At 40.6% G+C, this 27,210-nt stretch overlaps 1 protein-coding gene and 1 long non-coding RNA gene across 4 annotated transcripts; one reads left to right on the forward strand and one right to left on the reverse strand.

Moving 5' to 3' along the window:
• The first annotated feature begins 1,957 nt into the window (after window positions 1-1,957).
• LOC108430954 lies at window positions 1,958-19,135 on the forward strand. 2 transcript variants are annotated; one of them, XR_005130966.1, is made up of 3 exons: window positions 1,958-2,309; window positions 12,171-12,327; window positions 19,018-19,135. It is a non-coding gene; the product is annotated as an uncharacterized LOC108430954 (long non-coding RNA). The 2 variants fall into 2 exon arrangements; XR_005130967.1 differs by lacking the exon at window positions 1,958-2,309 and adding an exon at window positions 7,241-7,336.
• Window positions 3,675-27,210, reverse strand: fgf18a (fibroblast growth factor 18a). 2 transcript variants are annotated; one of them, XM_017703777.2, is made up of 5 exons: window positions 25,475-27,210; window positions 13,145-13,184; window positions 12,812-12,989; window positions 5,402-5,508; window positions 3,675-5,262 (listed from the first exon to the last, which is right to left on the reverse strand). In XM_017703777.2, exons 1-5 carry the CDS (start codon window positions 25,504-25,506, stop codon window positions 4,996-4,998), a joined length of 624 nt encoding a protein of 207 aa, XP_017559266.1. In that variant the 5' UTR covers window positions 25,507-27,210; the 3' UTR covers window positions 3,675-4,995. The 2 variants fall into 2 exon arrangements, with proteins under 2 accessions (XP_017559266.1, XP_017559265.1); XM_017703776.2 differs by having other exon boundaries at window positions 3,675-5,265; window positions 25,475-27,207.

The raw sequence follows: 27,210 nt of genomic DNA on the forward strand, positions 1-27,210 counted from the left end.
CAGTCCAAGTGCGGCACAGTTAAAGGCTTCTTCTGAGACAGCACAAACTGTGTACTTGGCTCAGCTACTGATGAAATGCAGTACATAAGTATTACTACCATTTAAAAGTTTGAAATCTTTTTTCTTTTCAGTATTAAGCCAATAGATGTTCAGAATGATCCTGCTATGATGCTACTACTCTACAGTTTCATGGGTTGCATTCCTTGGCAGGGATTAAGCCTGGTCTTAGGCTACATGACATTCTCAAAGGAGATTCTACATTGAAAAAGAAGTAGAGGTCCAGAACCAGGCTTAATCTGACCTTATAGGTTTCAGCTAATTGGTGGAAAGCAGTAAAACAAAATATTAGATGTTCACAGAATGGTGAAGTGGACTGTGTATCCCAAAAGCCCCTTAGCACAAAGACCATTCTTAAGTGGTAGAGCAATCATGACTCTAAACATGCACTTAACCAGTTAAGATGATCTGAACACTAAAATGCTTTTAGGGAACCAGAGCCATATATTGAGAAACAAGTTATAACTAAATTAACATCCACAATGCCTAGTTTTGGGAAAATTGTGCTCAAATTCCAATGGAGGACTTTAACTATAACTAGTTAATTACATTATATTATTTGTAATTTAATAAGTCCTCCATGTTACTGAAAAATCTTGAAATTAAACTGCAAATATTAACATGACAAGTGATTCCAAACTTCTGAAGAGTAGTGCACATACAAAAGCACTAATGGTCAAATGCATCAGTAGTGATGCCATGCTTTGTTTTCCAGTCTTAAAACACTTGTTCCAGCTCACAAAAGGGTAGTTAACTGACTAAGGATTTGAATCAAATGTGGCAGTGAAGTGAGTAGGAAAAGGGTCCAACATAGCCTGCAACTTTAAATAGAGCTGCAGTTGTATTTGTTTCATACTAAATTATGTCCTTGATTTGTGTGTCAAGATTTTTTCCCCTTCCATTTTTCCTTTTCTTTCCTTTTTCTCTTTTTTTTAACATCTTCAAGCCAATCGCCAAAGTTTGAACAAGCCATTAGTTGGTTAAAACTAAAACAGCCTTCAGACCACTTCAGTGTGCAGTGAGTACAGTTGGACCATGATTTTGTGTGTGTGTGTGTGAGAGAAGCGTGTCAGTGGTTGTTGTGGTGTTTAAGACTGAGGGCATTTAATGTGCATGTCTAATCCTTGTTCTACTTTGTGGGTCTGGCTGCTGAGCTTCGGTATAGTTGTGGTTTACCGTGATTGTGTGTGCGGCCTTGCATTTGTGGTTCCTTGTGTTGAGTGATACTCTGCATTTACACTACATACTATGGTATTAGTGGCTACACAGTGGGTTTATAGAACTGTATTAAGCATGGGTGTCTGAGTGTGTGCTTAGGCCACAACAGCAGTGACAGATGTGTGCAGTGTCTATGGTTTATCCCAGATTACATAGCGTTACATAGATGTTTGGGATTTATTACACTATATGTACACTACTGTTCAAAAGTTTTCAATCACTTATATTAATATCAAATGTTCCATAATCATACTTTTTTTTTTTTTTTTAAATAAGGTCCACTTTTTTTTTTCTAGAAACCACACTTTTGTGTTTTATGTACCAAAACAGCTTTGATGCATTTTTACATGACAATTTTCCAAGCTTTCCTTGTTTTTGTTGCTGGGTTTTGAAGACCAATATAAAGCAAATGACCTGTATTCTCATTGCTCTCTATTGTGGGTCGTTCAAAAAGCCGCCCACATTAAAACGCAATAAGCTAAATAGGGGGAAATATGTAAATGCACCACTTTTTGTGACATCACAAAAGCGATGGCTTCAAAGCAGGCTGCTTTTGCAGCTTAGTTTTAGTATATTAGCCATGTGTATGATCCAAGTATGCTACTAGTGGGGTGCAGTGTGTATGATGGAGGGCGTGTGTGTTTCCTGTAGGTCTGAAGGATATGTTTTTTTTTTTTTTTTTTTCCCTCTCCTTTCTCATAATTCCTGCAGGTCCCAGGTCACTGCTTCGTTCTCACGCACATTTTTAACATTCCTTCCTGCTGCAGCCTTACCATACACCTTCCTCTGGGTTTGACCGTGGAATCTTTCCACCATTCTGTTTCCAAAGCCCTCTTTCTTTCTCTCTGTCTCTCTCCCTCTTTCTAATTCTCTGAACCCCTCCTTGTGCTCTCTTTCTCTGAACGCTCCACTTTCCCGCTTAGTCAGCCGACCGGGATTGCTGGGATTACAGGTTGGAGGTGACGGCTGTGTGTGTGTGTTCACTAGAGTCCTTTAATGATTCACAGACAACAGGCTAACATTTCCCACCAGAGGTAAGAGGGATGTGTGAGTATATTTACCGAAATTATTGTATGACATGTCGGAACTTCCATGGGTGTCTAGCTTTTTAGGTTAACTTACTATTATATTCATTACCCAGAAAACAGATTTAAGGAAGCATTTGCAGTATTTTGTGTTTAGATTACTCACTTCATTTGTTTGGCAGCTCAGTTGGTTATCATTGGTTTATGTTATTTGGATGAATCAATGATATGTGAATGTTTAATGATTGTTCAGTGCTTATTTACAATAGTTTCTTGGAAAGCCAGTATCCAGGTTGATTAATTAATAATTTAGTTCTCTAATTTGTTCAATGTTTTTTTGTATAATTTGTTCTTTTTTTTTTTAAATAAGGGTGGGGGGGGTGTATTTTCACAGTACATGATGTATAACACTGTATTTAGTCTTGCTGGTGTGTGAACATATAGAAAAGCACCAGTAGTGTCATATTCAAAGAGCTTTGGTGTCATATGTAAACATTGTTAACTTTCACTCCCCAGTCCATAGCATTCATATATTAAAACTAAGCTACAAAATGTGCCATTTTTAATTTTTTGCTTTTGTGAAGTGAAAAAAACAAGCAAAAAAAACCCACACATTCACTATATATCCGCCTATTTAGTGTACAGCGGTTTAGCTCCGCCCTTTTACAATGTCTATAGTGTTTCAATCAATCAAAGCAAAGATAATTTACATATATCAGTCTTAAAGGTACTGTAGCAAAAACAGCCTGTTTCTAAGGCTTCAAGAGGAGTTAGAAAATGGCCTTGAACAAAATGTATTATTTTTTGTAAATTTATTAATTTATTTTTGGTCTAAAACTATCCAAACCTCATGCATTAGACTTCAGGGGAAACAATTAAATAAAAAAGGGGCCCTTTAAGAATACTAGCAAGAACTATGAATACTGTGACTTGTTTAATGTTTCATATATTGTGCCGAACTAAGTCCAATAAAATGGGGCTAATTTTCTTGTCTTTGTCATGACACATGCAGTTAGTCACTGTTCTTTAGGCATGTTTTGAAATACGTGTCTGATGAAATTACAATGTCCATGATTAAAAAAAGCATATTATGACACATTATTGCAATAATGATACATATTGCCATATTGCCCTATTATTATTATTATTATTGTTATCATCAACCATAAAATCAATGAGCACTAAGACACCCTCACTCTTCTTAAAAGGTTAATCTCTATAGGAGAGTCTTTATAATGACCACAAGTTTGACAAGCTTGCTGTCAAAAACAAAAGTGATAATTGAGAGAAACAGACACTGTGAGTATATTTTAAAACACAGACAATTTCTGCAGAGTTTACTGGCTTTAGAAAGATTGCCATACACAGATGCAATAAATAAGTGAAATAAACTTTATAGTAACAACAATTATAGTAGCAGTCATAATATAATCGCTTATTTAGCTTTGCTCTTTTCATATATATATATAGTTTTATTTATTGTTATGTTTTTTTTTCCCTTTTAATAATAATGTAAGTGACTTTGGTACTGAATTTTCCACTAGCAGCATTCCGAATGGAACCCAAACGTGAACGTTGCTCCTTTTGTCATTCCAAATGCAACTCTGTGCCTTTCCTGTCCCACTGCTGAGTGCTCTACTCTGATAGGCTTGGTGGCTTCAGAGGCTCTAGAGTGTGGGGGCTGTCAAGTTCATCATTGGTCTCCAGTTGTCTTTGGTTGTTGTCATTTTTGGTGCAGCTTTCTAAGGGGTTTCTGGGTGTTTCTTCTTTTTTTAACATTACATTCCAGTTTTAGTAGGTTCTTCCAGCCATAGGTAGGCTTTATATATTTTTTTTTTCAAGCTCACCTATGCAGATGTACCTCCTCAGAGTCATCCTTGGTAGCATCCAATGTGGTCTTTGGTGCAACTTGAAACACTCTCTCACACACTCACACACACACACACACACACACACACTTGCTCACTGCTAAATTCATACTAGCTTGCAGGCAGAGGCTTTTCAGTTTTAGTCTCTCCTCGTCATCACTTTTGAGTCCTTTAGTAGGACTCAGTCCAGAACTCTTTTCGCATAATCTTCTACAGGAATCCAGGAAATCCATTATTCTCTCCCAGCCATGTAGGTCCAGTTCCAAATGAATCTTGCTCCGGGAATCCTGAGTGGAGCCTATGCTGTAGGAAAGAGTGTCCCTCTTATGAAGTGGAAGGAAGTGATAGCTGGGTTAGGAGGCTGCTGCGTCAGTGTCCCCCCATGGTGCAATGAGGGTTGTTAGTTTATCATTGTCTGTTTTTGCTTCCTTAGACCATAGAAAATGGCTAGAGCTTGTCATTGTATTAAGTTCCACCGATCTTGTCGGTTTTGGCTTGGTTTTGTTTGTCAACATCAGGCCATGTCAAGGCTCTAGTGGGGAGTAGCAGTTGTTTTGGTATGCTAGCAGGTCCAGTTTAGATCCTGTTTACTGCAGGATGTTACACATAGCTGACCCTTCAAAAAGGAAAGCATTCCATATTTAGCATTGTCCATTAGCCAGTCAAATGGAGTTTTTCTTTCCAACCTTCCATCGACACCAGGTCCTGTAGTTAGCATTAGCGTGGTCCCATTAGCAGGGCTGTAGTCTAGGAGTGTCTTTTGTTAGTAGGCCCTGACTCGAGCGTCAGCAGTGTCCCATGGAGGGACAGTGGAGATTTAGTGTATGTTAACGTGGCCGCGCAGCACGGACCCTTTTGCTCCTCTTGCTGACAGTGGTGAAGCGGAAGGGCGTGTGGTCTGACTGCTCTCCTGGAGGGGGGCGCTTCATGAAGTGAACGTCCTGCATGTTAAGAAGCGTGTGGGGGCCACGACGAGGACGCCCCTTTTTGGTGAAGCCCACATACCATCCTGTGTACCGTGCTGACATTAACGCTGTGTAGTTGTTCTCCAGCACCATCTCCACAAATACGCAGTCTGGACTACGAGTACTGGCCTTCTGAGGATAATCCAAAAAAAAATAAAAATGGAGAAAGAGAAAGGGAGAGAATGGAAACGTGTCAGTTTGCCACAAACTCAATTTGGCCATTCAGAGAAGGAAATGCAACACATAAGCTAACATAGAGATGTGTCACCTTGCCTACGAGTTTGCCCCTGTGGTTCATGCACAGGTAGTAGTTGGTCTCTTTCCCCCTGATTCGCACCTGGCTGCCGAAGGTATCTGCCTCCACTACAAGCTGGGCTTGTGAAGGGACAAACGGACACAGACAGACAGACAGACGTTACAAAAAGAATTACATTAAATACATTAAGGTTACAAATGAGATGTCTCTTCTTTTACTTCCCCTCTGAAAAAGGTGGTAATGTTACTATAAAATGTACAGGATTCTTATAAGAATCTTACAATAATTTCAGACAATTACTTTTTTTTGCCAAAAGCAGTATATATTAATATGACAGTACTACAGTAATATAGATCACCACAGTATTGTGCACTTCTGCAGCAGTGTCCAATCTTACCCACAAGACTCGTGTGGCTGCAGGTTTTCACTGAAAACAAGCTGGAGCACATCTGATTCCACTTGTTTAATCAGTTGTTTTTGTAGGAATTAAAACCTGCAGCCAGCCCATTGTGGATAAGATTGGACTGGTGTAAAGGTTGAGACAATAAATGCTTCTCAAAAGGTGCTAAAATTGCCCTAAAAAGTAATAAATGAAAACATTACAGGGAGGTTTTACTATCAGACTGCTGAGCCATTGTCTTGAAGGCTGACTCGACTTCCTCTAATCTATGAAGCAGTTAACTGAGCTCTGTACTTTTATCTTTGTCTTGAACTTGACCATCCTGTTGGCTCTATGCATGATTTACAGTGATAACGCTGGGGATGCCTGCTCACAAGTTTTTCAAGTGCTCTATATCATGCTTATCATGTTTGTTTTTAAGCAGGTATACATGGCGCTTTACAAAATGATAGTATGTTCTAAAAAATAGCAGAAACCTGGACTGGCACTAGGACCATGCAAGGGTGAAGCGTATCCAGGCGGTCACTCCTAACCATTATAGCAGGATGACAATGGCCGCACCACTAGATTACCCCATCAGTTTAACTGTACGTCCTCAGGGTTTGTAGGACTTCGTCCTACTGCTTAAAGTGGAACGCCACCGATTTTTCAAGTTTTCTGCACGATTAAATGGTCAGCATGTCAAAAAGTCATGTAGAGTGGTTTGATGTGAAATACTCTGTGCTGGAGAAATGTACTGAGCCAGAACTGTTCACAGTGGTGGTGATAGGAACCTCGAAATGTTCCCTCGTAGACAGTTAAAGAAGCGAAACCATGCATGATTGTTTTTAGGAATATACTGCCTGATGTCTGAGACATTGTTTTGTGGTAGTGGTGTTTTGTTCTAAAACGTATTTGAATCATATTTTGGTGGAGGGATACATGAAGGACGTTCTTAGGCAAAGAAAATGGACTGACCATTTTACCGTTCACTGATGATTTTGGACAGTAAATAAAATGGCTATGTTCGCACTGTAGACACTGGGACCTCTGGTTCCTGTCACCACCACTGTAAAGAAAATCTGTGCCAGTAAATTCCTCTACAAATACATTATTTTACATCAAATCACCGTGAATGGCTTCATTTGTATCCTAACCAGTGAATTATGGAGAAATTCCCCTTTAATACAGCGCACCAAATGGGCTGCACTCGCGCGCCTCATTTCAAATTCAAAATTTAACGGATTAACGCTACAGCTAACCCGACCCAACTGTAATTTAACCTCTAAAGGTGAGGAAACCTCGATATCGTTTTTACAAACTAAATACGAGTAATGTGCATGTTTTTTTTGTACTCGGCGATACCAAGTCCGAAACCACAAACTATTCAAATAATTAAAATCTAGCTAGCTAGCTTAGCTGATTTTAAATGACGTGTTAACTATGCTAGCCATAGTAGTTAGCTAGTTACATGTGACCGAGTAGTGCTGCTGTGGAGACGAGCGGGTTTAATAAAAGCGCTTCTGTAGTTAGTTAGCTAGCTTAGGTTATGTAACTACGTTACAGCGGTAAGTAAAGCGTGTTTCACTAGTTTGATGCTCCTAATCTCTATCTTTCAACAGCCGTCTCTGTAGCTCAGTGACAATGCTGAACTCTGAAGCTAAAACCAGGTGTAACGTTAACGTCAGTTAGATGAACAAGGTAGTTAGGGCAGTAGCTACGGTCTCTCTACAGCCTGATTTACAAAGAAAAGCGCCGTATCAACGTTTATATCTTCCCATTTTTCTCGTTCAAACAGAGGAAAGTCAGCATAAAGATATTTTAGTAGTAAATGTCTACTTTTCCTCCGCCTGAATGTCTCCACCCGTATTGGAAAAGCAACTGGAATTTTGTGTTTAAAATGGCTTAAAATCGCACGGTGTAGGTCGGCGGGAATATAACGTTACCAAAGCGGGAATATAACGTTACCAAAGCGGAATGCTCAAAGTGACCGATGGCTTTACGTCCGACTATAGCTAACGGAGTCAACAACTGTCCTCCGTGCGAGCAGAGCCTCCTTTACTGCGTTTGTTCATTAAGTTAGCGCGGTAGCCTACACTCAGCTTATATCACAGTGCGAGTAAATAAGCACAGGATTAGCCTGATATTCAATATCGGTGCATCCCTGGTTATTTTTATTGAGTGTAATTCAGTAATTATTTGGCATATGTTGTTATTTTGATAATTAACAGTAGTTGACTCCTTGTCCATTTAATCAGTCAGGATGGCTAGTGCTAGTAGGAAGTATTGTTTCATAATAAGGCAGGATTAAGCTATAAATGATTAAACTATAACATGCAGTGTTAAAATATACAGTACAAGCTTCAAATATCATGTGTTAAATATGTCTATCTTTAAATGTGAATATACACTGCTGCTAGCTTGGCACATCCCAGAAATATCATAGCACTGGTTATTGATTGAACAAGTGTTATTTTTATGTTATATAACAATAAGTTCTGGCTACGCAAGTTGATTGGTTGAGAAGCATTCTAACCGTGCTGTTATTTCGCCATGACATCACAGTTTTTTCACAAATACTGTATCACTCCTCTAAGATGCCGTTGCTAAGCAACGGGTTTGACAGCTGTAGGAGATGCCAAGCCATTTGAACGTTTTTGCTTCTTACTTTGCGCACAAACATAAGATGGCTACTTTTAAGATTACATTGGACCCACAGCCGATTTGGTCAGACTCTGAAGATGATGTTGCACTAAATTCCGACACTCATCACCACTGAGCAAGCTTTTCAGTCAGCAGCTGTGACAGGAAAACACAAACATCTTGAAAGTAGCCAGACGTGAACCGAATACCATTCGCCAAACATGTAGTCTCATGTTCAGAGTCTGACCAAATCGGACTGAGCCATGAAACTGAAGCAATAAAAAAAACAAAGCCTGCTCATCGGTAATGACAGTTTTAGAGTTTAGTGTAAGGAGCTGGAGAGCGAACTGCTGGCTGTACAGCGAGCTCCTTACTGTGACGTAGCACTGAGCTGCTTGTAAAGAACTATAATTTGGTGGAAGGCATTGCTAACACTAAAACATATTAAATGCTACGTTCATGGCCCAATTTATTAATTTCTTACTATTTATTTAACTGTTGTATAAAAGCACTAGAACACGAGAGGGAGTGTGTTATTGTGAAATAATACCACAGCTATGATATGCGAGATAACACACGACCTTGAGTGTTCTGTTGCTTTTATACAGCAGTTAAATAAGTGAATTGCAAGGTTTCTACATTATTGCTATGTAATGTGGCTTAATGATGAATTATTTATCAATCACAATTAATGGCAAAAAATCACAAGAATACAGTTTGAATTATGTCCTACATTTACAGTTTTCTTAAGTTTTAAGTGGATAAATCTAAACTAGTAACCTAGTAGAGTGTGTGAACTAACACTGAACCATGTTACATTCACTATTCCAACCTGAAGCCTGACAAAAATGGATATGCATGAAAAACAAGCCCAATTACATACTCTCCCCAAATCACTCAGCCCTACTATTTAGTGATCTGCACAGCTGCTGCATGTTTATGACTGAAAGTGAGATATAGCTACATAATGTAAACAAAATGCAGTACTTCATGAAAAGACTGAAATATTTCATTCAGTAATTTACATCCATATAGCTTCGTTTTAGTGTATGATTGACCTGAGTGCGCTTGGTAAGGTTTGCTGTATTAGCATGAGGAACCCACAGCATCTGATTTGATATAACTGCAAACCTCTCTAACATAAAATTCAATAAGTGATGGAGAAATTAAAATCTATGGCAGAGTTATTCCACTCTGATAAATTGGTTTCACTATTGGTTTAGTATCTGCCCTGCGATGGACTGGCAACCTGTCCAGGGTGTATCCTGCCTTTCGCCCGAAGACTGCTGGGATAGGCTCCAGCACCCCCCCCGCGACCCTGACGGAGAAGCGGCTTAGAAAATGGATGGATGGATGGATGGATATTTAGTAGGGATCTGATTCACCTATTGGAAACATGAGTTTGTTGATCCAACTAAAATGACTTGAATAATTAAGTTGACTCATATTTTAACTTAGGCTCTATTACTGTGAGACGTTCTCGGTCACCCTCTTTGTACAAATCTTTCAAAGACTAAGGTACATCTTTTTTTTTTTGACATGTATTCTGAAAAATAATGCACACAACATCTTGCCATACTGTCTTTTAATAATTAATTTAGCTGTTAAAGAAGAGGGACCAACAATATGGGTCAGTTGCACAGAATGCTACTTGCATTACCAAATTGTCTGTGGAAATTTCTCCTGAACTCATTTATTTTTCTTGTTCTACTCTGCCCCACACTTTAGTTGTTCTTCCCTAGCCCGCATTAATTACTGAATTACATTAATATGAACTAATTACTTAGCTGGTGTAAAAAACAAAGTCAATGCTTGATTAAACAGCTAAGTGAAAGACAACAAAATTTACACTGTACAGTAAAATGCGGTATTAGTGGTTAGTCAAAATAGCCTTCATTTTGTGTGTCTGTGACTCACTCCTCTGCCTCATGCACTTTTATTAAGAAATACAATGATAAGAAATCGACTGTTCCAAGCAGCTATTTTTTTCTTAGATTTACGAACATCAAACAATCTTTACCTCAGGTTAAGTATATATGAAGTTTGTCAAATCCTTAAAAAGCCAAAACATTGCCCACAGTAAATTGAATTTGCAGTCTTATAGTAAACTTGTAAACTGAAGTTTGATTTGAGACAGTGCAGATGAATAAATGTACTGAACATTCACATAATTGTGCCTTAGGTTAAATATTTGAAATAGTATAGAAATTATTCTACAAATATATTTGTCTGTTTCTAATATTAAATTCTTTTCTGGTGAAATGGTCAAGATGGTGAAAGGAGTTAGGGATGATTGAGGCCATGTGAGAGCTGAATCAAACAGAAACTGATCAAGTGGCTTCTAATAATTGCTCTGATTCTAATGATTGACATTTACCACTGGCATCAGCACTGTAAGCAGGAGTTATGATATGAAGCCAGAGATAGTTAAAGCAGGAGAGATAACCTGGTGCTCTTAAGCAGATTAATCCCCAGTATGACTGACACTGACTTTCCTGATTGACTCAGTTAGTGATAACCATCATACGTGCCTGGGTGAGTCCAATTCAACTTCAAAATCGACCTCCAGTGATACAATTTTGGCCTGTATAAGTTAAGTATGACATAAAACGAACATCTTGTTCTCCCAATAGGGTATTGTTTAGTACATTTCATTTACTTATATTTAGTAAGTGTCTAGTAGGTCATTGTATGTAAGTTGTAGGTTTGTTTTATTCATGCATTGTACATTTCACAGGGAGCGTGCCTGTTTAAAGATAAAGCCCTAAAATGGTTTCTAGATGACCTTTATAAGCACAGGGGTCATCACAAATCAATAAGCTCTCACTCCCTTCTTTTCTTCCACCAATCTGTGCTAAAGCCATCCCTTTGACTCTTTCCTCTTATACTCTTCCCATTGCTTTTGGTCTTCCTTATTTCCCTTAGTCACTAACATAATCGAACGACTTAGGTAAACTTTAAAGGGCACATACATTTTTTTGTCTCTGCAGTCTGTATGTACAAAAAAATAGTACTTTTTTATCCCTTAGAATTGAACAGGCTATTTTTGTTGCTCTGTTTTTAAGGCTGATATGTTAATGAGCTCTGTTCTGATTGACTGTACTCGTTCAGAAACAGTCTGGGCTACAACATTCCTTAACACTTTAACATGAATGGGTAAGGCTAAACTGACATGGACTGAATATATCGCTGCTGTCAGAACAAAACCTTGTATCTTCAGAATGGAAAGGAAAAAAACACACTGTACTTTCAATGTAAGTTAATGGAACCAGGATTTTTCCCAAGTAATTTTGGGTCATTTCTGTTGATCTGTTCATTATGAAATTTGCACACAATGTAAAGGACTGCAGGTATTTTCAAATTATGTCAAAAAGTGAAAAAACAACAAAAATGGAGATGCAAGGTTTTGTTCCGACAACAGCGATATGTTAACATGCTGTCAGGGGAAAAAAAAAATTAAATGAATTCAAAAATGGCTGCAAGGACTGGGGAAGTGAGTGATATGTTTATAAAAATGACGATGGTACATACTACATCAAACCCTTATTTTTAAAAAATTCACGGAAATGCTGTTTTCTGCAATATATATGCACTTTAAACTCCATCATAAAATGCCACAGAAGAATGAATTCAGAGTTTTAAAAAATTTACATAAATGTAAATGTCGTTGCTGTTGTAGGAAAGTCACATACATAGGTTATGGATCAGCTTTCAACTTCCTCTGGAATTGATTGTATGGCTTTGCTGTGCATCACGCAGAGAGAGTGGGGGAGGATGGATGGATGGATGAATGAAGAGACAGAGGATGAGCTGAAGGTGGAAGGAGAGGGGGAGGAGATGGTCAGCATGCTGTTTAAAAGCGTCGAGGGAAAGACCACAGGCAGAACGCAGGATCAATGGAAAGATCGATCTGGAGGTGAATTTCTAACAGTCTGTCTAACATCCAGTGCTGACTGTGCTCTATCCATCTCTCACTACCTCTTCCTCTCTCTTTCACCCCCCCCCCCTTTCCCCTCAGTGAATCACAGTGTCAGCAGTCATTGAGGTCTTTGTTTTCCACACACAAGTTCCTCACTACATCTTTCCTCTGTGTGTGTATGTCTCTGTACCACAGAATAAGCACAATATTATTTGCCTTCTAGTCTGTTTGCCAACATATTGTCTGCAGATACATGCTTTTCTCACGATCTCATTATTTTTCTGCCCTTTTCTGAACCGTGTGAATGAGATTGAGAGAGACAGAGACTGTGAGTCAGACAGAAAGGGGAGGGGGAATGAAAGAAAGGCTGAGTTGTCAGAGAGAGGCAAAGTTAAGATGGAGTGTGAGAACAAAAGGTTCCAGTGAAGGTGTCAGACAGGCCTTAGACCCTTTATGTGACTGTGTGTGTGTGTGTTGTTACCGAATTTGTCCCCGTCCTCTCCGCGTGCGCTGATCTTGCGGCCCACCACCTGGACATGTTTGCAGCTGGTGCGACTGTAGAGCTGGTAAACTCGGGGCTGTCTTCGACTCATGGCATCTCGTGCACGAGTCTGATTCTCCACGTGCACGCTGAAGTTCACACCGTCAACTCCGAACACCTGCAGGGATAGTAGCATAAGCACAGGGGTGTTATCTCTCCCTACCCCACCAGTATCCCTCTTCTTTGTTTTTACAGATATCTCCAAGTTTTCTGCATGTTGCTCATTGTTAAATGTGCATTGAAATCACTTAAAACACACATACACTAACTCACCTGCAAAGGGTTGCACATCACCAGCATCATCTGGATAAACCTATGAGAAGAGAGAAAGATGAAGAAAAGCAATTGGTCTCTTTTTAATAGTTAACATAACAGAAGCTATAAGCAAAATTCTTTCAGATTGTTTTCAACTAAGCACAGTTTGAAATAAATGTGTGATGACTGAAGCATGTAGTTTGCATTATGCTAATTGGTGGAGTATATTATAGTTCTTGTCAGCTGCATTAAGGCCACTGCACACTGAACATACTGAACCTTGTGCAAAATGTAAAAAAATGTTTTAATGAAGGTACACAACATTTGCTGTCAGCATGCTCTAGGACTTCCAGCACAGCACAGCTCTATTTCTCTAAGTGCCACTATTTCTCTAGTGTGCCATTCAGCAATCTTTAAAATAAACATAAGGATGTTCATTACAACTAATTTTGATATTTAACTGTCCACAAGAGTAACCGCAATGAAAGGAAATCCAGTTAATCATGGGGAAGGACCAAAAAAATGGCAAAAATAAATGGCTGAAATAAACTATTGCTGGGACTCGTTTACTTTAGTTGGAAGTACTGGGTTTAAAAGGCTAAAAACAATTGTACTCCAATTTTGCAGCAAGCAAAGAAATACATAAAAGAATATTTCAAAAAGCAGTGGGAAATTAGTGTTTGGAGGCTGCCTCTTCAAATGTGTAATGGAGGGTACCTCTACAGGTATGAGCTAAAACCTGCAGTTGGTACAACACTGGATGCTGATGAGAATTCATTGTCTTATTTGAGGTATTTGTCCGCAGTAGATGTGCCAACATGTTAGTGTGTCAGAGAAATATATTTTCTCTGTTTCTGGACCAGCTATACTAATTTATCAGTAAAGCCATGCTACATCTGCCTTCTTGATCATGTCCTTATCAAGGTGTGCTTGACAGTCTGCTCGCATATAGGCACTCAATTTTTGGAGTGACAGTGTAATAATAATTATTCATAAATATGAACCAAACTATAACATTGTACTGTCCTGTTAAAACATAAATGCAGTATTTTATTGAACTGTTAATCTGTATGTTTTCTCTGTATTCCAGTGCTGAAATGTGCCAAGTTTATTTCGTGAAAAAAAGAAAAGTTTTTATAGAAATGTATTACTCATTTTGCCATTTTTAAAATTATTTCTCTTTGCTCATTTTGCTGATAAATTGTTTTGCATCCGGAATTGGTCTTCTGCTTCTGAGTTGTTGTTTTTTTTCCCCTCTAATGACATTTGGCACTTTTTAACAAGGGGTGGGTTTGGAGCGCGCTCACCTGCACTTTATTTTGGTCAACTGATTTGGAATGACAGGTCTTCTGAACACATAGCCACTGAGCGTGAACCGCTCCCAGCATGGCGGAACACATACTGAGCTATGCTGGGGGTGTAGCGTACTGAACTATCTGACATTTATGAGCAATATTTGTCTTGATTCCTTTTAATGATTTATGTAGCACATGTTTAAGGGTCTTGTGTCCACCAGTGTGAGAAGATAACTTATTTTGGGCATTGACAAACCTAAACTTAGCTGTTGTATGAATGAACAGTGCTGTCCCATCTTTCAAGTTTGCAGATGCTAGTACTAGCTAGCCTAGCAGTGTCCTTCAGGGCTAACAAGGCTAGCCATTCTGGATATGAAACAATACAGCTTAAATATCTACAGTTATTTCACTGTAATAATGTGAAATAGGAGGCCTGTTTCAGTGACTGACACAGGCGCTCTGTTGGTAGAAAGAAGAACACACTGACATAGCCTTTGTAACCCCAGAACAGAACGGCCAACCATGATATGTCAAATTAAACATTATCGTCTATCAGTGATCTCACGGCAGCCGTAATTTGTAGCTGGCTACTGTCAGTGATATTCCCGTTCTTCATTGTGTTTAAGCCAGTGCTGCCGCAACTTTATTTCTGTCGACTCTAAGCACTGCAGATTTAATGATTTCCTGACTCAGCTCATGAATGGTTCGTTGATCAGTTGATGAGCTGGATGAGTTGTTTGAGTTGGGTGAACGTGCTCTTCTTAGACCCGTCCCCTGCTAAAAAGTTCCAATAGTCAGAAACAAAAGAAAAAAATTCATAAGCAAAGAAAAAAAAAAATTCTGATTTAACTCATTATCATTATTTGTATTTGCAACATATCTTGGACATTTTGGTACATAATATTTTGCTATTCTATTCTTTTGGCGCAAAATTAACTCAAGTTCCCGAATAGCAGTTTAGTACTTGAATGCTGCCAACTTGAATGGTTAACTGAGTGCTCGAGTACACATTCACATCTCTAATAAACAGAAAAATGATAATGTTACTAGCCTAGTATCATATTTTATTTCACCTAGTATCTTTTAGCTCAGAAACGGTTTGTAAAGAGATCAGCTGATACCAAAAGTTATACATATAAATCTGTACTCAAAGTATATCTGAGCTTGTTTACTCTCCCCTGCAGCACATTCTATGCAGTGTAGCTTTGCTTCGTACTGCTGTATAATGCTATACTAACTAACATTATAATAACACTATACTATCTAATACTGTACTATCTAACACTATGCTACGCAATGCTGTGTGGGAAAAGAAGCAAAGTTCAGATACTAAACATATTGGTTACCAATGACATTTATACAAAGAGGCAAATTGTGTAATTAGATTTTTTGCTGAACTACAACTTTAATCTAACATCAGAATCTACACCCATCTAAATCTTGTTCCTAATCCACTATTCTTCAGTCCCAGTCCTGGAACACTGCATTAATGTATAGGTTTTTGTTTTTCCTGTTTTAGCACAGGTAGTTATGCCACCTAGGTCTAGTTAATGTGCTTTTTTTACATTCCCAGTTACTCTGAGCCGTGTTTCCCAAACACTGTGCTGATCATAGTTTACCATGGCTATGGTGGTTTGAGGGAAACACCCTAACTCCTAAAAAGAATACTTTATGATGTTCTTTACGCAGTGATGTTTTTGGGATGTTTCCGAGTTCTCTCCAGTCTCTAACTCCTTGTAGTCATACTCCCTTAAGACAATTTGGCTGAATCTTAAGAGGGTCATAAAATTATAAACAATAAGATTACAACTCCTTTTCTACCTCCCGGAGAGCAGGATGTTGATTCTGTCAGAATGTTGAATGTGTGATAATCTCCCTATTCATCTCCACTGAGCAGGATGGGGTGGGAGGGAAGGGAGTGTGCTGTGATTTTGGACAGAGCCCTGCGCACTTTCCTTCTCTGTCTGCCATCTTTAATCTCCTCACTTTGGGAGAGGAAAAAGCTGACATATGAAGCATAGCTCACATTTGCATGGAAACTTGGAGAGTGGCTCATGCGAGAACCGTTTGTACTGTATTAAATATGAACTGCAGCAGACCAGCACAGGCCTGTGAAGGTTAAGAGGGGTGGTAGGAGCCCTTCAGTCCTTCAGTCTTGTGATGCTCTGGAGATGCTTTTTAGGTTCACCTCAGGGTGTATGATCAGAACAGCTTTTGCAGGAATTGTCAGATATTCTGACATTATATATTCAGCCTTTGCGGTCCAGGAGCAGTCTAAAGTAGATTCAGAAACATAGCTGAAAGCAGGCAAATTGAAAGTGTTGATGCTGATATTTGTTTATACAGAAATTTTGACAACAAAAACATTGTCCATTCAACCCCATAAAGGAATACTTAAGTGAAGAACCAGATTTCCCCCTTACCCCAAAAATAGCTGATCAACCAAGACATGTTTAGTGTCTGAAGTTTGCTTGGGGCTTGCTTATGACACTTAATGCCATTCTTTTATTAATAAAAATAATGTGCATTGCATAGTTAAAAACAGCAGGAGCAACTATCATTGAGTCAGAATTTTGTCTGCACTTTTGTCAATTTTTATATATAATAACATGTCATGAAGTGTTTGCGCAGTGACAGCTAATGGGGTATACGCTTCAACTACACAGCCTGGCTCCAGTGCAGAACCTAAGAAAGAATGTTTGATGATAAATGCATATTGGCTGATTATTTTATTTATTTTCTTCACTAAAATATTCCTTTAATGAGCATTTAATTAATCAACATGCAGGATATCCCATGGCATTGAAATCTCTGCATATACAGGATGACATTAGGCACTTGGACTATCTAGATATTCTATTTATTATAAAACACAGGCCATAATGCACATACTGCAGGTAAACTACTGTGTATCCTGTTTGATGGAAATAAGTTGAACGTCATCAGTTTAGTTGCTGTTCATTATCTGGACCAAGCTACGCAAGTACATGCACCAGCCTCTGTGCATGGAAGCACCAGTGGTCTCTGAACCAGTCTTTAGGATCCCAGTGCCACTCAGATGTCTCTTTTTCCTTTGTATGTACTTGTATCAATAACAAAATACAAAATGCAGGCTTTAGGCTACTACTACTATTTTTGAATGTGTTGTTTTATACTGTTATACTATTTTTGAGTATGTGTTGCACATTAACCTGTCCACAGCTATTTGTCAGATGTATTCTGACTGGCTATTCAAATGACTGTACGCATGTCCATGCACTGGCTTTAATTTGACAGATGGGAAACTGTTATGGTCTTCGTGCCTTGATAAGTCTTTTGGAGTAAGATACTGCATGGATAGAAAAATGTGTGTGAATTTCACACAACTTTGTTATTCAGTAGTTTTCTTTGAAGTATTTAAAAGCTAGAAACTAAGGTATACTAACTAGCACATACCACTTCTGCCTCTGGCACAAAAACAACAATGGTTAAGTTGCATGTCAGTCAGAAGGCCCTATTCTGTCAAAGTAGGCGGTTCTTGGTCAGGTTAAGGGAAAAAAATGCATCAGACCTTCTGATGTCAGGCAGAAGTCTGGCTTGCAAGACTGCTGGCTATGCAATATAGTTCAGAAACTAACACAAAGAAGTCTAGATTGCTAAACAACCTGCAGTCATTTAAACCAAGTGAGATGATTTTGACATGTAGTTTGCACAATGCTAAACTGACTGCTATAAGCTTCCATTGCTTGTTCGTTAAATTAAACTTGTAGGTCCTGTGCAAAATTAAAGATGAAAAACATGTCTTGACCGATTGACTACATTTGGGTTAGGGAGAAAATTTGATTTGTGGCTGACGTATTGCTTCCAGGCTCACCGCAAAATTGCTTGATTATTGTAAGCAATATACTAGAACTGCAATTGTTATACTTAGACTCATACGATACATGGCATGTTTATAGCATGTCTTACAGCTGACTCAAATTCTGCTTTGAAATCTTGGCCCATAGTGAGTCGGAGCAAAGCAGAAATAAACTGATCCCGGGTCGGCTTTTGGGGCTCGATCCTGCTGAGATCTTTTCCAGTTAAGCATGGAAAGGGAGTGTTGTGTGCTCTAATCAAGTGTATCAGAGTGTATACGCCAGTGATGTTAGTGTATTTGTGGCTGCTCCAGGGATGTGATTCGTACGCTTTGGGAGTGTGTGATTATGCACACATGCTCTGTGTTTTGTAGTGATATGTGTGTAAGTGTGTTTCACATATGGGTGTGCCTAGTTCAAGTGGCCGATCTGCCCACCAAGAGAGGAAAACCTGAGACTGATCCCATAATCCCACCGCCCTGTGCCTGGCAACTCGCTACACACAAACAAGCCATCAGAAGCCATGTTTTTCCTCTCTTCCCCCATCTTTTACTTCACTCGTCTTTGTCATACATTCTTTTCTGTTGTCTTTATTTATCTTATATTCTTTATCTATCTTATATTGTCTATCTTATTTTCTTTATTTATCTATTCTGTTTTTCATTCTACACCCAGTATTTGGCATATGCGTGAATGAGAACATTATAGAATGAGATTCTCTTTCCATCTCTCACTGACTCTTTTTTTTTTCCCCTCTCAGTTTGTGTCTCTGTCTCTCTGGGTGGTGTGGTCAGTGTGATGTCAGCGCTGATACAGAGGGGCAGAGGAGTGGGAGTGATCTGACAAGATCAGTGTTGAAGAAATAAAGAGAGATGGAGAAACAAGCAAAGAACTCCTCTCATCGTTTCCGTTTTTCCTCCCTACCAGTGACCTCCTGACTTTTCTATGGCTGAGCATTTATGAGTATTTGTGTTAGAGAAGTCCATTCTGAGTGTCCTTAAGAAGCCCTGTGATTCCAGCAGTGCTGCATCAGTGGAAATCCAGTCGTTCTCTCACACTCATATCCAGGCATTCGGTCACTGATCACTGACGTAATAGGGCACCAGACAGTTAGCACTGGGAGATTCCTAGTCAGTTACGCTCTGAATGAGGATGCAATTTACTTTGAATTGTGGCTGGGCTGTGGCTTCCAAGTAATATTAATGATATTTTTGTGATCGCGATAAGGCAGTAGTCTGTGATTTATTCGGAATGATTCAACTGGACCCGGTTACTTGTTTACATCCTAAAAATTCACACCTCATTATTACATCACTTCCACAGGGTCAACGGAGACGTGGAGAGCTCTCGAAAAAACAGGGAGCAGTTCCAGAAAAGAGCAGAAAGGAAGAGATATGAAAGGAATTGAATGAGTGTTTCTCATCTTGTCGTTTTTCTCTTCCTCTCCCTTCCTCTCTCTTGTTTTGTTGTCTGATGGTAGGAGGAAGGGAAGACTCCCCCATGCCGTCCCAGCAGCGAGGAGATATGAGAGAGAAAGAGAAACATGGAGTGAGAGAGAGAAACAGTAAGAGGGGAAAGTAAGGGAGAGAGAGGGGGAGAAAGTGTCTCAGCAGCTGGCAGCCACAGCAAAGCACACACTCAGATGCTGAACACACACTTATACTCCCCTCCATACATCTGTAATGAGGAACATGTACACACACAAATCACTTCTTTTCACATCAAACTTTTCTTTACACACATACAACACACATTGACACTCATTTTATATCATGTACAGCCTTATCAAAGATACTTGTAGTTATTTTCCACATAAAACAGTATGCCATACAACAGAATATACCTCTCATATTTCTGCAAAGAATGCGCAAAGAACAGGTGTGCACACATGGACTGAATACACTATCGAACTATGTTCTACCAGAAACAAAGATTTTGAGCTGGACCACGCATTTCACTATCCAGCACCTCAGCTGCACTTCAGTAGCCACAGACTAGAGTAGGCCTCTCGCAATTATGAAATTTTAGCTGACCATTAATTGCCATATAAATAACTGTGATTGACTTTTTTTAATTAATTCACTCAGTGTGGCTCAAAGCAGGGGAGAATGGGGCATAGCCTATTTTGAATTTTTCCTAATTTTATTTAAAAAAAGAGCAAGATTAATGGATTTTTAATACAAAGTTTCCAGCACCTGCTGTTCCAGAACAATTCAGCCAAAAGCAAATGTTACAGTATACCCCATATGAGAAGATTAGCTGTAACATACGGGGGACTACATGTACATAATTGCGATTAACAACAATTTTCAATTTTAATTATTTTTTGTTCATTGTGTGCAAATATTTAGTGCAAGCCTGACCTGACCAAATCACTAGCTGACTTGTTTCCTAGGTCTTATTACTTAGTAGCTCCCAACTGATGTCAGACACAGCTCAAGCTAAATTAAACCAGAATTCTCGCTGCTACTCTCTAAAGGTGTTACAGCAGAGGTCAGAAATGAGAAATTTTGTTTTCGTGAGGCTTATGACTTCTCAGTGAATGCACTTTCTTCTTTCTTTTATTTATATGCATTTTCCTCAGAATACAACCAGAGCACATTCTGTTTGTTGAAATGTAAACATATTTTGAAAACTGACAACTATGGAATGTATTTGTGGTCAGTTTAAAAAATTGCCATCAGCTCAAATAAATGTGATCAGACGATTATATAATAATTGTGATGGGCCTAGACCCGACTATTCCAGCACCTAGCCTAAGGCTGTCCCTCTCATTCAAACATACACCATCCCGTGACCAGAACCAGGTTATTAGAATATGCTCCTTACTATACACGGTGTCTCTGTACCAACCACACTACTTCTAATGAGCTGTAATTTTAAAAATGGACCATTATTCAATTTAACTGAAAGTGGTTCAATTTATTCAGTTTAACTGTAAGTGGTTCCATCTGACCAAGAAGAGGATCCTGTTTGGTCTGAAATAAATTTGGAACAAATCCATAAATACTCCAAACCTGAAGATGATTCTGTTTTCAAAAGCAGTCCTTTTTAGTTCTTTTTACCTGTTTTTTGCTGATACTACGTGTAAATATTTGACTTTTTGTTTTAACAAGTCCTAGCAACTGTAGCTGAGCTCCATGTTTCCACTACCAGATACTGAGGATTATCCAACCTTTTCATATCTCTTATGGCAATGAAGCACTTTACACAGACATAGTGACACAGCCAACATTAGCCACCCTAATGTATGTAACTGTGTAATTTTATAGTAGGATACCTATTAGACAGTCTAACAAGCTACACACGTAAACATAACAACTGTTGATTCAAACACCTTGTGTGTGCTTCAGCGGTTTCCATGACTAGACCTTTCAACAAACCTTATTCCTCATTGAAACTAATACTTCTTCCTGTCTGTCCTGTTTCTCTCTGTTTCTTTTTCTCTTTTTATTGCGTTGTCTTTCTGTCTCTTTTATATAATTTATTTTCTCAAATTGCACCTTGGGACTCCCATACAGAGAGAGCGAGGGACAGAGCTATTTGGAGGGACACAGCAAAGTTGCATTAGTGAGGGGAAGTCAAAGTGGGGGAGCAGGAGAGAGGGAGACAGATGCTTCAGATGTTTGAATGGTGCTGCTGGAAAATCGTCTGAATGAACTGACCTCGTCTCTTTCCATAACAAACCTAGCTGATTCATCCTGTCCTCACGCGGTCCCATGCTGGCCCAATGTGTGTTTGCTCTCAGACTGTGTCTCTGGGAATACCTTCATTGGCCATGTATAACTGGAAGCTGCCAATGGAGTTGAACAGCATGGACTGTATGTCTCTGTATATCTTATCATCTTCCTTTTTGCAGGGTGGTCGTCTCTGTACTTCCCCACTGGCCGTCTTTTCCTCAGTAAACTGGCCTACAACGAACACCTTCTGGCCATATAGCTGTGCACAGTTCGTTTAAATCCGAGCAGACTGGTTCAATATGTTTGCACACTGGGAATGCGTTAGCTTAGGATCAGTGCATATGGGGCGAGCAGTGGTATTTGCTGATGGATTGCTTGTGTGTCCGCGGTTTGCTTGCACCTGTGTGTGCCCATTCTACACCTGTAGGCATAGACTACATGAGCAGTGAAGTGTGTCAGCCAGATGCTTGAAGGTACCGCTTGCATATGCAAGCCATTCCTACACCTGTGCAGAACAATGGGTTGGTTTACAATACCAAGCATACACCTGAACTTACAGACCATGAATCAATCAGTGCTGTCTTCTCATGTATGCATGCTGCTTGTGCATTGATTTATGCTGTCTGGGCAACTGTTACTTACTGTTGGCATGCGTTACATGAGAATAGGAATTTACAATCTAGGCACACTACACTGTTAGACAAAATGTGCGTACTGTATGCTGAACTACAGAACTGTCGTTTGTGGACAATTCAGCCGAAAGCAGTGTGAATGCAATTACTACGGTTTACCCTGTAGACAGGGTTAATTGTAACCAACAGAGGGGCTAGTTGTAACATCTGATAAATCAATGCAAACACACTGAATTCAGTACATTTCCATGTTGTTTGAACCAAGCAAGCTTTCCAAAAAGCATTTACATCAAAATCAAGATTATTTGATTTGGCAAATTTATTTTTCACTACATAGTATTAAAAATGTAACTAACATTTTAAATATATTTTATCAACATGGTATCTCTGGTGCTCTGTGCAAAATGCTTCTAAAAATTTTTATTTTTAATTTAAATAGGGGGCAGGGGGCAAAGTGTTCTGTCAATGTTTACTTTGTGAGGCTCAGTTGTAGCAGCGTCTTTCACAATAAAAGAACATGCATGATGAATAATGTTATTTTCACAGAAATATCCATCCAATTGCTGTCAAAATTTGAGAGATGTTATGAGAACATAAAAAGGAAGACCTAAAGCACATACTTGAACCTCTTTAGGTATATAAAATGTACGTTGCATTTTACCCAGTGTTAGGTCGTTCCCTGCTCTTCCCTGTATATGCACCATAAAGTCATCCAAAAAGACTACTTGCATTTAAATGTATCTATTGTTGCAGCATACCTTTCCACCATGTATATGTGTTTACTGACATGTTGTACACCTGTATCCCTGGATAGGGAAATCTGCAGTTAAACACTTCCATACATATATGTTCATTGCTGCAGTGTCTTAATTCTTATGTATGCGTGCTTAAGAGTAAATCTGCATTAGCATCCCGAGTGTATGCCTAATAGAAATACATGTATTGTTCACGTGTGCTGTCTTTAAAGTGTGCAGTTGGTAAGCATTGCACTGTATGTTTTATGCAGAATTAATGCTGGCCATTCTGGCAGAGGTTATATCCGTATTATAAGTGCATTCATGCATGCTATCTCCATATTTATGTGCACTATTTGGAGATGTATGAGCACTGGCTGCCTGCTGTGGTGTATATATGCTTCGTGTACCTGCCAGTGCTGGCAGCGCAGGTGAAAACGGCTCTGAGCTTGGTAAGAATTCTCAGCTGTTCAAACAACTCTGTTACGCTGAAAGAAGGAGAACGATAAAAAAAAAAGAAGAGGGGAAAAAAAAACCCTTTCGGTTGGAAGTTCGGATTCTCCCTATCCCTCCCAAACCACATTAAGTCTACAGTCAGCCAGAGAGAGAGAGAAAGGGGAAAAGAGGAGAGGGAGGTAATAGAAGAGAGAGAAAGAGTAGCTGGGAGCTCTTACTCTACAGTGTTCTGTGGTCAGGAGCCAAGACAAGCAAGGCGGTGTGACATCATCAGACCTGAGACAGGATTTGTCCTAAAGGCGTTTGTGTGTGGAGTCAAGCTCAATGAGGTGGAGTTCTATCCCAAATCACCCCTAACACTCTTCCCTCTGCACCCTTCAAGCACAATTCATTCTCTTCCACCCCTCCTCACACAAATTTTAACTGACTGTCTCGGTCAAAGAGGTATGGCAGCCTTGCAAGCCAGCTAATCAGCTTGCAATGTAGTGTTACTGCCACATTACACAGTACACCTTTCACATCTGCGAAGCAGGCCTAAGCCAAGGGCTCGAAGGAGAGAGTCGGCTCTGGATTGCACATGCAAGAGACGCGAGTGAAGAAATATTAGAGTTAAATTGAAATGGATGGATCCTATTGCAGTTCTCTGTCTGTGTAGTATAGGGCTTGGGTGGGGCAATGTGGCAAGGTGAGTATGGTTTCAACCAGTGATTCTCAGTACTGGTTGTGGAGTAACCCCTGACCTGCATGTTTTTCCATACCTTATTCAACTCGTCCTTTCATGAGTTGAATTGGGTTGCAAATGCAAAGCAGTGGTTCTCCTGGACCAGGTTGGAGAACCACTGGTTTAGACAAGAAGCGCAACCGGTACGCGTTAGTATTAATGTGCTCTGAAGAGTCGTGCCCTACTTAAACCACCCTTAATCTATTAAGGATGAGCTCAGTATGTGTTCTAGAAACTCAGCTAATTCTGTACAACTGGCTGAGACTACTAGAATCCAGTTTGAGCTGAGATGTGTTGTATGTGGCAGCCGTTTCCTGCTGGAGAGCTACTAGACGTCTGCTGCTCTCGGCCAGTGTCTCGCTGGCTCTCTCTTTACCCAGGCAGTAGATAAGGTGCCAGCTCCATGTTAGCTCAGACATCCTTGAACATTATTAGATAATTTCGGGGCTCCGGATAGAGGGAGAGAATCAAAGGGTGGATGGCAGTTCTCTGTCTGCCCAGGCCTGTAATGAAAGTCCTGGGTGGAGCAGGTTGTCAGCGTTTCCTCCACCATCCCATCTACAGGTTAGGGTAAGGAATGATAACCACCTCAAGATGACTGCCATGTGCAAAAGGAAGAGAGTTTGACAAAAAGGAAAGGAAAAATAAGAGACCCTGCATGTACATTTCTGGATCAGACAACTGGACACATTGCTGGAGTTTGTTTTCATTGGACAGCCGTTCTTACCTGAGCCACACGTTTGATTGGTATGCGTGGCCATGGTAACCCAGAGGGGATGATGTCACCTCATCATTATGTATGCAAGACTTACAGTTAGTCATGTCAAGTGAAGCGTGTAGCAAACGGGCAATTCCACATAACTGCTGCTTTTTTCTCTCTTTCTCTCATGCAGAGTAAATATTTGAAGTATTACAGCTTAGGAAACGATTCGTGTTTAACACGCATTTACAGCCATTCAGCATTAGGTAATGACTCGCAGCGTTAATGACTTACAAGACAGCCAGCGTGGAGAGAAAGGACCACATCGCTCCGTGCCTCTGCGTCCCGGTCGATCCGTGCGCCTTTTTTGGGAAAAGGAGGGTTCAGCGCAGCTTCCCCAGCTTTCGGGTCACGTGCCGATCCGACGGCTGAACGGGACGGGACAGCCACGAGGTCACGAGGTCAGCGGAGGCTCCCGCCGGCGGCCGGCGGCGCGCATAGCCTCCTCTGTAGAAGGAGGAGGTGTGTGTCTGTGCGTGTGTGCTGGTGAGTTGAAGGATCGAGGAGTGCGCGGTGCAGTGTGTGCCACCGGCAGGGACGGGACGGCGGCTGCGCTCGGTAAACGGGTTGGGGCGGGGCAGCGGGAGCGCGAGGGAGAGGAGGAGAGGTGGGAATAGGAGAGAAGGGGTGGGGTAGAGGGGAGGTTTGTATTAGGGCATAACAGCTGTGCTCTCCAGGGAGTGAGGAACAGGTGAAGCGGAGTTCAAGCCCCGAAGAGACCCAACAGCTCCGCGCAACCTCCGGCCAAAAAGAGAGCCAAGTTTGGCTGCAGTCGGTTGGAGGATCGGCCAGAAGTTGTGTGGACAAAATAATGACCTTTTTAGCCTACTCCAAACGCGGTGTGGTCGTTCTCTGTTCAGTCTCCTTGGAGCTGTGACTTTACAGCCACGCGTCCTCCAAGTGTTGTCCCATGTTAATCTGGCTGTCAGAGGTCCTTATTTAAGGTTTCCCCAGAGGGTAAAGGGGAGGCATAAAACCTGACCCTCTGTCGAGCCAAGTATAATCCAAGTACGGTGCGTTCGCTCTCTGTTTAGTCTGTTTTTGGAACTGTGCGTCCTCTAGGTGTTGTCCCATGTAAGGCTGACCGAGGTCCAGTTAAGGGTGCTGCTGTATTCTGCCTGTATTCCCTAGGGAGGAAAGGAGGACGACGGGCGCGAGCATTGCCGCGGGTGGGAGACAGGAGAGTCCGGCGGAGGGCAGGAAAGCAATCCAAGGTGAGGAGGAGCTGGGGTAAAAAGCGGTCCAAGGTGAGGAGGAGCTGGGGTAAAAAGCGGTCCAAGGTGAGGAGGAGCTGGGGTAAAAAGCGGTCCAAGGTGAGGAGGAGCTGGGGTAAAAAGCGGTCCAAGGTGAGGAGGAGGGGCAGCTGCGACCCAGTGATCACCGGCCACCCTGCGGTTCCCTTGCACCTGATTTCCCGGCGTTCACCGCGCTTCCCCCGCAGCTCCGGCGCGACAGCGGCCAACAAGCCAGCGCGATGACATCAGCGAAAAAAATGTTTAAAAGTGGAGGGGAAAGCGCAATCCGAGCTTTTGATTTATTATTAATATGCTTTTTTTAAATGAAGAAAGTTTACAGGTCCCTCCTTCTTTACGCAACGAGCTAAAGTCTAGAGCAGCTGCAGAAAGCGAAGGCTTCAGATCGAAAGAGAAAATGCTCCCCTTTCTTCTTCAGAGGTTCTGTTCTCCTCTTTCTCTCTCTCTTTTCAGTTACGCGCGTACGGTTTAGGTGCCTACCCGTGCGTACAGAGCGCCACACCGAGCCACCTTCTCTTCTCCTTCCCTTTGCTTTCACGAACAGACGAAAACGACGGGAAAAACGAGCACAAAACAGGAGAGGAGAGCAGATCAGGTCGTCCTCCGCGCGCGCTCTGTGAGTGGAGCCTTCCCCCTGCAGCCCTGCCTCTGTGTGCGCGCACTGATGAGGAGGCGAGAGCACAAATCTTAGTTCAGGAAAACACACACACTCACACA

This window comes from Pygocentrus nattereri, chromosome 11 (genome assembly GCF_015220715.1).
Source record: "Pygocentrus nattereri isolate fPygNat1 chromosome 11, fPygNat1.pri, whole genome shotgun sequence".
NCBI lineage: Eukaryota > Metazoa > Chordata > Actinopteri > Characiformes > Serrasalmidae > Pygocentrus > Pygocentrus nattereri.